Raw genomic sequence first — 12500 nt, forward strand, 5'->3', positions numbered from 1 at the left:
CCATACTACGAACACAATTCGAAGAATTTCGGAAAGAACTCCTAACTAAACCGAAGGGCTAAGCTGTAAGCAACGTTCTAGAGAGAGGTCGGGAATACAAGGCCATTGCGGCCTCCACGGCATCATTACGCTCCATACAGATGAGCTCTGAGAACACAAGTACAAGCCATACCAACGTGGATGCAATTCGAAGGGAAATCAACGAGCCACGGAACAAACTACAAACCACGGACAACCCCTGCTGGAACTGTGGGCTTAGCCATCCCATAAGGTCATGCCCCGCTTACAATGACAGATGCAGTGGTTGTGGCATCAAGGGGCACTGGAAAAAGATGTGCCGCAAAACTGATGGAGGCAGAACAATGCCAGGAGACAACATGCAGCAGACACAACGTCAGAGCAAGACAAGAGGGCGCTCCTACCAACGGCCGAATCGGGCTCCTAACCACAGGCAACACGAAGTCATGGTTAATGAAAACCCTAATCTTGATGAAGAAACAGATTATATGCCAAACTTCGACATGATAACGGTATCCGACATAGGAGTGGCACCGAAACGAGAAGCATTTTCAAAGCTCATGGTCAAGCATGAAAACCTCCTAGCCTATGGGCCCCTGAAACTCAAAATCGACACAGGTTCCGGTGGTAATACGCTGCCCTTGCGGACATACAAGCAAATGTTTGGTGATGCACCCACCAGCCTTGTACTATCCCCAGAACCGTCAGTAAGACTAACATCATACAGTGGCGACAATATTCCCTGCCTAGGGTCACTAATGCTCAGTGTCCGCAAACTCAGCAACCCAGCATTCTCGCAAGAAAAGTTCTTCGTGGTTGATGTGTCTGGTCCAGCCATACTTGGCCTTCCCTCATGCCAAAAACTCGGTATTGTGGATATCAATGTCAACGACGTTACTGGAATACCTGAGCAACCAAGCCAACAAGGCCCTATTAGGTCAGTCGAACAACTAAAAGTGCAATTCCCAGCACAGTTTGACTGTATCGGCAAACTAAAAGAGCCCGCGATGCTCCACCTCAAGGATGACGCGATACCTTTCTGTGATCCGCCCCGTAAGGTGAGTATCCACCTGAAGCCCCGCATCAAGTCCGAGCTTGACACTATGGAGAAAGAGGGAGTTATCAGATGCGTAACGGCACACACAGATTGGTGTAGCAGCCTTGTGTATGTCACAAAACCCGATGAAAGCCTACGGATCTGCCTGGACCCCAAGCGGCTCAACCAAAACCTCAAAAGATGTCCCCACAAGATTCCCACTCTAGAAGAGATCAACCCGGTATTCTCCAAAGCGAAAGTGTTCTCCAAGCTAGACGCCAAAGCAGGCTACTGGAGTATACCGCTACACGAGGACTCACAACTACTGACAATGTTCCGAACACCACACGGCCAATATTGTTGGACAAGGCTACCATTCGGGCTGAATGTAAGCCAGGACATATTTCAAGCCAGGATAGACTCTATCATCGAGAATCTCCCAGGTGTTGTTGGCATCGCTGATGACGTGGCAATATGTGGGAAAGACCAGTCGGAACACGACAAAAACCTGATAGGGTTCATGCAGCGTGCAGCCCAACACGGACTCAGCCTAAACTCGAAGAAATGCTCCATTTCAAAACCAGGAATCGAGTTTTTCGGAACATGCTATACCAGCAAGGGTATGATGCCAGACCCGTCAAAGGTACACGACCTGCATAGCATGCCGTCACCCTCCAATAAAGAGGAACTACAGAGATTCCTGGGAGTAATGACTTACCTCAGCCCCTATGTACCCCTTACTCAGCTCAGTCACAAAGACTTCGAGATCTGGTCAAGGAAGATGTGCCCTTCCAATGGGAAGAAGACCATGAATCCACCTATCAACACCTGAAACGCCAAATAGCACCATCAAGCACGCTGTCTTACTATGACTCAACTCGATCCGTGGCTCTTGAAGTCGATGCATCGCAAAAAGGCCTCGGGGCGGCCCTCATCCAAGACGGGAAGGTAATAGCCTTCGCCAGCAAAGCCCTGACACCAACGCAGGCAAATTACAGCAATATCGAGCGAGAGGCCCTTGGACTAGTATATGGCGTGCAACGATTTCATACCTACCTATACGGAAGAGACTTTGAAGCTGTCACTGACCACAAACCCCTCGTTAATATCTGGGAGAAGCCACTGATCAGTGCCCCACCTAGACTACAACGTCTCTTCTTGAAACTGCAGGGGTATGACATGAGGGTCAAGTACAAGGAAGGACGAACCCTTGTACTCTCCGACGCCCTATCACGCCTTCCTAACCCACAAAATGACAAGGAAATCCCTTTGGATACACGAGTGGACGGACTGGAACTAGATGACATCGACGTGATATCAGTTGCACTCATAAAATTTGGTCCCCAGATTTTGGAAGAGGTCCGCCATAGGTCTGACACCGACCCAGTGCTGCGCACTCTCAAGCATACTATCATCGAGGGTTGGCCTACCTCAGTAAAAGGCTGTCACCCCGATATCCGCCAGTTTTTCTCATACAGAGAATGCCTTGCCGTGGAAGACGGAGTCATATTCAAAGGGCGACAAGTTATCATCCCCAAAGAGGTCAGAGGCCGGATACTGGACCAGCTCCACCGGTCCCACCAAGGGATCACAAAAACACAAGCCCTGGCACGGGAGTGTGTATTCTGGCCCAACATTGCAAAGGATATAGAGGACAAGGTCAGGGCATGTGACATATGCCAGAAGTACCAGCCCCAGCAAAGTCCTAGTGAAACCACGCATCATGACATTCCCCCAATGCCCTGGTTCAAAGTCGCTTCGGACATCTTCCAAATTGGCCACAAGACATATCTGATCACAACTGATTATTTCACAAAATTCCCGATAGTCACCGAACTAAAAAACCTGTCATCTGAAAGTGTGGCCAACCACCTCAAATTCCCGTGTTCGCTGTTCGGATGCCCCAAAACCCTGGTCTCAGACAACGGACCTCAATACATGGGAGCAGCTATGAGGGACTTCACAAAAGCCTGGGGTATTGAGTACATCACATCAAGCCCACATTACCCTCAGTCCAATGGCCTCGCGGAGCGCGCAGTTGAAACATGCAAGGCGATTATCAAAAAATGCCTTGAGACAGGCAGTGATATGAATACTGCATTACTCCACTTATGGGCCACCCCGATCGACAATAAGACAACTAGCCCCGCAGAGCTCATGTTTAGTCGCAATGTGACCACTGACCTACCAGGCAGATACGAACCACATTTCGCACACATCACGACCCGCAACCACCTCCAGGACCGCCTAGGACCAAATCGGACACAACGGCACTTCACAGACCTCCAACCCGAACAACCAGTCCGAATATTCGACAACGCCTGCCACACATGGGTGCCAGGCAGAGTGGTACGTAAGTCAGGAGAACCCCAATCATACATTGTGGAACCCCAAAACGGAGCGTGCCTCAGGAGGAACCGGTCCCACATCCGTCCGACACCGCTCGCGACAAATACAGAACCGCCCAACACCCGGCAGCAGGCTCCAACATCATCAGCACAGCCTCCACCATGACCCGCCGATATATCGCTGCCGCCACCTAGTGAGACCGAAATAACCCACCAAAGACCCGCAACTAGTGATAGCACTACAGACTCGACAGCGGTGTATACCAAGTCAGGCCGGCTGGTGAAAACCCCATCCAGATATATTAAAAGTAACGTGGTCACATACCGTAAATTCCCATAAAGTGTTAAGTTAAATAATAATATACAACTCCCCCCCCTCGTTTCATGACCGAAAATTCTGAGGGGTCGTTACCAGAGTTTGAAACTCAAGAAAAGTTATCAGTCTCAGGACTGATAAGTGATCCAGAATAATGAATTTTATTTGAAAATTTACGAGTCTCGGACTGGAGAACAGGCTCCATTTCGAACACTCGTTACATGTGTATCAGGTTTCCATTTTGTTTCAATATATTTTGGGTGTTGTTGTTCTTTGCATCAAAATAAAAAAATTATAATTTGTCATTTATTTTTATATTTATGACTGCCCTGCTGTAACCAACACTATTCGGACCAAAGTCTGCAAAGATAATAGCTATTATGTTTATATTACTATCCACAATCACAAATTGTACTATGCATGTTTATTGTGAAGGGATGAAAACAATGGAATACGTTTGAATATGGAACTTTCATCGTTTATTTCTTTGTACTTATATGCCAGATTAGTTATTATGTGTAATCAATGCTTTGTATGTGATAAGGGGGATGTGGTATCATGTAGTCCCATGTAGCATATGAATAAAGGGCAGTCTCTACCCAGCACCCAAGCCATCAAGACCTGTCTTTTAATCACTGCAACCTCTTGCATATTATATCAGGGCCCATCACAGCCCAAGCACGTTCACACTCACAGGCTCTCTCCACCGTTTCTCGCTATCGAAGGTCAAGTGATTGGACGCCCACCCTTCTAAAGGCATACCCGCCCCTTTTAAGATTTTATTGACAGACTCATGCTCTTGCCTCATGCTCTCTAGATCTTCGAAAGTGGCCAGATAATTATCTACATAAAAAGACTTCACCAAATCTGGCTTACCTTCCCCTTTGAAATGATAATTTAACACTTGTTGTAACAAAAATGGACTTGCCGTGACGCCGAACACCACAACTCTAAAGGCGAAGGTGAGCGCTCGATTTGCTGCCTCGCGCCACAGAAATCGTGTGTATTTGGCATCACGAGGATCCAACAAGACACGATGGAAGGCTTTGCTGATGTCAGCTAACATAGCATATTGGTTCAACCTAAACCTTATGATCAAATGATACGCTAATTCTACCAGATTGGGGCCAGGTAAGAGGCATTCATTCAATGACTTACTACCCTTTGATTTTGCCGAGGCATTGAGCACGATTCTAAGGGGGTGGTGCGGCTATCTTTCCTGATTCCAAAGTGCGGCATATAATAACCTTCCACCTTGGGTTCTTTCACTTCAGATATAAAACCCGCTTCAATATATTTATCTATCACTCCCTGGTATTGATCAAAATATTCCCTATCCTTCCTGAATTTAGTTTGCAACGACTCTAACTGCACTACAGCGTTTCGATAGTTCGTATCTGGCTTAGCATCCGACCCGAATGGTAGGCTAACCTGATATCCCTCAGGCTTTTTCACAATACTTTGCGACACCTTTCGCATGGCTTCCGCCTCGCGAACAGTGTATTGCTCAGATGGGGCGATGCCAACACGGTCCAAACGTCACCACTCATCTACATCAAACTGATATGATTCGTTCGTGATTTTGCACACTCTAAGCGTTTTTACCTGTTCAATCCTTTCCCCCTGCAATAGCCAATGCGGCACCTTCCCATATGGCGACATACCATTATGTGTCAGGAAAAGATTGATCCCATCCACCTGCTCTACGCCTACAATAAAGTAGCTAAAGTAATCAGCCCCTACTAATATGTGGACATTTTTCAGCACATCGGACTTGTTTGCTGGATCGGCTAGCGTGATTCCTTTACTCAACAGATGCTGTCTGACCTTTACATAACCAGCGTTATGTATTGGGACGTCTACGTTTTCGTGTGTCACTAGCTTCATTCGCACGGTTCTTTTTCCCATCTCAACCCTACAACTCACTACATTGTATTGTCTGCTTATTTCCGCGGAGCCAAATGGAGCTATATTCAATGATACGTGTCCTACCACCGGTAAGCCTAATTGACTTGCGATTTTTGCCGGTATGAAGCTCCTTTGGCTTCCTGAGTCGAGGAATAGGCGGACTAGCTTGCTACCTTGTTTCCGATGGATTTCTGCCATAGCCGTTGGCAAGAGGGTGCATGGGAGGTCTACGTTGGACTTCTGTGCGATCTTTGTGCTTTTGCATGGTTTAGATTCCACTTTAGCCTTGGATGGACGGGGGGCAGTTTCGTGCTGTAGAGGCGTCGCATTTACTATGGGGCGGGACGTTGTTGATTGACTATTGCTATTACTTGGGATCGATTGCGGTCGTCTTCCCGCATTGTAATCATCGCAAATTGTGGTGTGGTGGTTGGCATTACAAATTTTGCAAGAATTTGGGATGGGACATTTATCACTACGATGACCTGATTTTGTACAATTGAAACAGAGGCCCCTTTTAAGTAAAATGCGTTGTCTGGCAGCTACGTCAGTTACTTGGCAACATCCGTGAGGCGGGTGCCGTTCGCTACAAAATGGGCAAGAATTATTGTGGACGGGTTTGGATTTTGTTCTTACACTGTTGTCTGGTCTTTTATCATGCTCAAGTCTGTCGCCTCTTTGCAATGCATCGTCTTCAAGCATTCTTATAATAAAGTCTATTGCTTCAAAGAACTCGTCTAACGTGTAATCACATTTTCTTAAATGCTCGACCACTTTTCTGTAGAGCTTTCCCTCTGAGAGTTTTTGGTTTATGAGGCTCATGACCATGCCCTGGCCTATATCATCTTTACTCAGCCTTTTAATTTGTTCAATTATGATTGTTAACTCGAAACGGAACCTTTTGAGCTCTACGGGGTCTAGTGGCGGCACAAAGATGTTAGCTAATTTTCGGTGCATAATCACGAGCGTCTGGTGTACATTGCCATATTGTTTACCTAGAAGATCTAACGCTATTCTATAGTTCGCGGCGGTTACACTTAGAGATTTCACTATTCTAAGCGGCTCCTTGCCTAATGTCCCCAACAAATATGTAAATTTAGATACATCATCTAAATCTGCTCCTCTATCTACATGTATCGTAAAGAGCTCACGGTACGAAGCGTATTCCTGCACTTCCCCTTCAAACGTGGGGAGAGGCAGCGGTTTCAACTTGGGGAGAGCAACATTCCCTGTTGGAGTGCTTTTCACTTTGTCTATACGATTGTATAGAAGGGTAGAAGCTCGCGTAGCTTCACCCAGCGTGTGCCTGATTCGGGCTTCCAAACTAGGTTCTAGTTTGACATACTGATTTTTGTACAGCTCTCTCAGCTGTCTGACCTCTTCCTGCAGGTCCGTTACCAGATTCCGGTAGACGGACTCAGAGTATGTCTCAATCAACGCGCGTTGTGTTTCACTTAGCAAGTCGACTATGAGGCCCATCGATGCCTCGATGTGCACGATCGTGGCCACCGCCATTTTGACTAACTTTACTTTAACTTCGGGAAAGTTCGGCAAAACAAGAAGGAAAGAGAATTATATCTACGTTAAGAAGAAGGGACTCAAAAAAAAAACACACACGTGGTCGATCGCACATCGGGACGTTGAGGACCTTAATTGTTACGTCTCTCTCTCTCTCTCCTAATCAGCCTCATCAAACGGTTGAGGAAAGCATTACAGATTGATTGATCAAAGTGGACTCCGTCCCTTAACCTGCCCTCGCGGTAGACTCTTGAATTCATCGGCAGGTGTCTCACACCGTACTGATGCCTCTTTGAACAATATTCTGAGACTCTCGCGTTAAAGTTCTTTACATTACTAATGTACTCGGATGGATTGACGGCAAACCTGTTGTCGGGTAGGTACTCCCTAACTTCAGCGTCACAAATAGCAATGATCTCAGCAATGTTCCTCAATCGTTCGACCAGGACCCTTAAGTTATCCCCAACAGTTTTGGGGTGGTCGTTTGCCAGGTCGTTCCCTCCCAGGCACAAGACAATCAGATCATATCTTTTATGCCAATATTGTAAATCGTCATTCAGGAATTGACTGACCATATCCCCTGGCCTACTATAAATTTCTACCTCGTTACCCGAACATTACGGCAGATTCGGGGGGAGTTGGCTATGTCCTATTAAGGCTACTCTAAAGCTCATATTTTACTGAATTCCTTTCTAGCTCTGGGAGGCACTTGTTATCCGGTTCGAAGGACCAGTTGTCGTGATTTTCACTTCGACAATTATGTGATGAGTTCTAAGCCCGATGTTTAGGGCGGATAACAAGACCTTGAAGAGGTAAGCCTCCCAAAACCGTCCAGGAATCAAGCAAAATATGGCTACACTTTACAATTTTATTACAAAAATAGTTATTTGATAAGGGAATAACATATTAAAACATTTACACTGCTTAATAAATGAAATATCTCACTCGAAACAATTACACGTGCTCGTGGGACACTAAGTCCACATCGGACTTAAAAAGAGAACAAATACACCCAATTTTAACAAAACACCTTGGTAGACCACATACCGAGGCTTTCTACCGTAATTTAGTGAATGAATCTGATCCCCAATCACAAGGATCACCGAAATATGTACAGATACAAAACTCACATCACACTTACAAAAAACTATGGGGAGACCGACCTGGTTATACAAGGAGCAGAGACTTAACAATAGAGACAACTTACTTGTTTGGGGGATATTAGGCAAAGAGGACGATCGTAGCTCCTGCAGCTTCGACGAAAACTACAATTTCCCGCGCTAACTAAAGTGTCCTTGGCAGAGGGGAGGGTATTCTTACCTTATTAATTCATAAGGGGTTGGTTAAAGCTTCTTTATCTACCATAAGACTGAGAAACTGTTAAAGTCTTACTTTAAATACAAGGGGGGGCTTAATGATTCGGCTGAAGGCCATAATTTGCCGTAATCCACCAACTTAGGGAGTCCTTGGCTCTAAACATATACATAAGACATTTTCATCGTGGTATAGTAACATGACGTTACATTCGTGATTCATAAATTACAAATACTCAATTTCTTTAACACCCGCTCCTTCCCTACCAGGTGGTTAAGTTTAAAGGTCCAGTCACACATGCATGTTCTCACCTGGTATGTCCTCCCGTATGCCCATACGCGGCCAAATGTGTGTTTTAACCACGCCCACACAGGTATTGAATTGTGCCGCACAACGTTGCACCTATGTTGCACCTACGCACGTCAGTATGACGTTAGTACTGCGTTAGTGTGACGTAGTGCGTGAGTGGCAGCCGTTGTGCGTTGTACTTACGTTGTGCATACGTTATGTGGACCTACTGTATGGACATACTTCCAGGTAGTACGTGAAGGGTCACGCAAGCATAACGTCTTTACTAGGTATGGTGACGTAGGTGGTACGTCAAGTGCCATCAGAGCTACGTCAGAGCTACGTCAGAGCTACATAAGAGCTACGTCAGAGCAACGTCAGAGCTACGTCAGACTTTCGTCAGAGGTATATCAGCGCGAGGTTGGTGCCAGGCATGCCTCCTCTATACTCCCAGGTATAAAAAGGGTGCTGGGCGGTACCTGACAGTCATTCACCATCCAACCTTCACCAGAGCAGCACTATGGACGACACCATGAGAGATTCATTAGCTTTGCTGAGGGGCCGGCATAGGGGCAATGCTAAACTCAAAAAAGCCCTGAAACTGTATGTGGTACTCAAGGTGACCAAAGCAGTCGTCGACTACTGTGAAGAACAACAAGAAGCACAGAAACGTCGCCGAAAACGACGGAGGGTATGGGTGGAGCCCTATTTGCAACGTCGGATGGAACAGGGTCACTACAACAACCTGATGGAGGAATTGGCCAACGAAGCTCCTGAACTGTTCAAGAATTACACCAGGACAAGCAAAGCCCTGTTTGATGAGATTGTTGAACGCGTTACGCCGCACATCAAGAAGCAAACAACGTGGTGGAGAGACCCCCTCGAACCTGGCCTGCGTGTTGCCATCACACTACGGTTCCTAGCAACAGGGGACAGCTACATGACTCTGCAGTACAGCTTCAGAGTTCCCCACAACACCATCAGCGGCATTGTGCCAGAAACCTGCCGTGCAATTGTCGCCGAGTATGGAAGTGAAGAGCTCCGAACACCACAGACACAGGCGGAATGGCTCCAGGTTGCAGCGGGCTTTTGGGACAAGTGGAAGTTTCCCAACTGCATAGGTGCCATTGACGGGAAACACATCCGCATCAAGAATCCACCTGGAGGAGGGTCTTACTACTATAACTACAAGAAGTTCTACTCAATACTCCTGGTGGGCATCTGCGACAGCCAATACAGATTCCTCTACGTCGACGTGGGTGCCATAGGGTCCGAGTCAGATGCAGGGGTGTTCGCCCACACACAGCTGAAAGAGCTGGTTGAGCACTCTAAGGCCCACATCCCCCCTGCAGGACCTCTACCAGGCGATACTGATGGCAAGAAGTGCGACTACTTCTTCGTTGGAGACGATGCCTTTGCCCTTCGACACTATATGATGAAACCATACCCACTTCGGTCGCTGACGGTTGATGAAAGGATCTACAACTACAGGCTGAGCAGGGCACGTCGAACAATTGAGAATGCCTTTGGGATCATGGCCAATAGGTTCCGGGTCTTCCACACACCCATATGCCTCCGACCCGATAATGTTGAAGCTGTAGTGATGGGAGCGTGTGTGTTGCACAACATGTTGCGCAATAGAGTACTTTCGGCCAGCAGCCTGAGCGATGCGGAGGATCCCAACACACACAACATGGTAGATGGAGACTGGAGAAACGACCCACCTGTTGGCACCCCATTACCATCTATTCATGGCCGTGCCAATGCTGCCATTGCAATTGCCCAGAGGAACTATCTGAAGAAGTATGTGACGTCACCCCTAGGAGCTGTTGCCTGGCAAAACAATATGATATAATAATACATTGTACCACACTATGTACTGTAAATACCCAATAAAACAAAAAAACCAAACATGTGTTTCTTTTTCTTATATTAGTTTGTTTATAATTATGTTATATTATTTTATATTATTTATTTATAATATATTTATTTTATATTTATTTCTTTATATTTTATATTTATTTCTTATTGCCTAATAACTGTTAATAGGAGAAGGAAAAATGGAGTAAACTCAAAATAAACATTTATTTATTCCTTTCAAATTATTGTGTACATTTTGTTTTATTACATAAATTTTATAAGCTGAAGGAAAAATGGAGTAAACTCAAAATAAACATTTATTTATTCCTTTCAAATTATTGTGTACATATTTTTTATTACATAAATTTTATAAGCTGAAGGAAAAATGGAGTAAACTCAAAATAAACATTTATTTATTCTTTTCATATTATAATAAAAGCTAAAAGTCCGCTGAAGAGGTCGGCGTATGCAGTGTTGTAGTACTTTGTTGCGGAGGAGCCTTTGCTGGAGTATAGGCTGTGGAGGCTTGGCCCGGCAGCTGCATGTCCATCAACAGGGACATGTTGAGGTCGGTGGTGTTGTTTGCAGGAACCCCAATGCTGCTTGTAGAAGGGCTCCTGAGGAGATACGGTTGCTGCAACAATTGCAGCTGCTGGGGGGTAACCGATGTCACCGCTGGTTGGCCCTGCTGCCGAATGGAAGGGAATGTGGCAGGGAATGTGGCAGGGAGCTGTGGCACTAGTTGTGGCTGTTGCTGTTGTGGCTGTTGCAGCTGTTGTTGCAGCTGTTGCAACTGCTGCAGCTGTTGTGGCTCCAACATTAATAGTTGTTGCTGTTGCTGTTGGGGCTGGGCCTTGGGCGGAGAGGGGGCAGGGCAGTACTCAGAGTTAATTATGTGGTACTTTAGGTCATGTGAGGCCATTTCAGCACCTTGTTTGGTCGCCTGCTCATATTTTCTGAGGCAGGCGGTGATCTCCATCCTGAAGATGGGCATCAGGCTTGGCCCAACCTTCAGTAGCATGGTGAGCAACGATTCCAAAAAGTGCCTCGCCGCCTCTGTATCCCTGTCCCCACTCAGCTCCTTGAACTCCGACAGGAAGTGTTTGGCCACATCGATTACCTAGGAAGAAAATTACCCAATCGAATAGATTCTAAAATTCTAAAATTAGTTGATTTAATGAATGTAATTAGATGCAGTTGTATTACTAGTCAATAGTAACCATAAAAACATGTTTTTTTTAAATAGTTGAAACTTTACGTAGTGAATACCTTTGTACAGATTTCTTTTGGGTTTTTATTTCATACAAAATTTAGAACTTTATTACTACTATACCTGCCTTCCTTTTAAACAAAATTAAAACACAACTCACCGAGTCAATTGCCGCTCCTGGCTTCATTGGGGGGTGCTTCCTGGTTCGGGGTTTTCTTGGAACCTTGATTGCAGGCACCACCACTACCTCCTCATCCTCGCTGGCCGGCGAGGGTGTGTCCGGGTCGCCATGAGAAACCCCTACCCCTGTAGTCGTCGCGGTTGTTGTGGTTGTTGTGGCTGCGGTGGTTCTGGTGGCAGGAGTGTCGTCGTCCTGGAATGGATTGGCAATCAATTAAAATTCACGGTCAAATATGCATATATAGTTTAGATTAACAAACATATTTTAGGTTAATTTTTTTTTATTTCACTAAAGTGTATAAATTAGTATGTTGACTTGGTACGTTTTTATATAGTTTAAATTAACAAACATATTGTAGGTTAAATTTTTTTTAATTTTACTACATTGTATAAATTACTATGTTGACTTGGTACATTTTTATATAGTTTATTATGAAATTATTAACAAACACATTTTAAGTTAAAAAATTGACTCACCGTTGGTAGACCTAGTGTGGCCGTTTT

General features: G+C 45.5%; 2 protein-coding genes across 2 annotated transcripts; one reads left to right on the plus strand and one right to left on the minus strand.

The window, feature by feature from the left end:
• The first annotated feature begins 9266 nt into the window (after nt 1–9266).
• LOC137637044 (uncharacterized) lies at nt 9267–10601 on the plus strand. The gene has a single exon (XM_068369354.1). The coding sequence runs from the start codon at nt 9267–9269 to the stop codon at nt 10599–10601; it is 1335 nt and encodes a 444-aa protein (XP_068225455.1).
• A 444-nt stretch (nt 10602–11045) lies between these two features.
• Nucleotides 11046–12062, minus strand: LOC137637046 (mediator of RNA polymerase II transcription subunit 15-like). Its single transcript, XM_068369356.1, has 2 exons — nt 11977–12062; nt 11046–11726 (listed from the first exon to the last, which is right to left on the minus strand). The coding sequence occupies exons 1-2, from the start codon at nt 12001–12003 to the stop codon at nt 11046–11048; spliced, it is 708 nt and encodes a 235-aa protein (XP_068225457.1). The 5' UTR covers nt 12004–12062.
• Nucleotides 12063–12500: the final 438 nt, after the last annotated feature.

The sequence above is a fragment of the Palaemon carinicauda genome, unplaced genomic scaffold (genome assembly GCF_036898095.1).
Source record: "Palaemon carinicauda isolate YSFRI2023 unplaced genomic scaffold, ASM3689809v2 scaffold503, whole genome shotgun sequence".
NCBI lineage: Eukaryota > Metazoa > Arthropoda > Malacostraca > Decapoda > Palaemonidae > Palaemon > Palaemon carinicauda.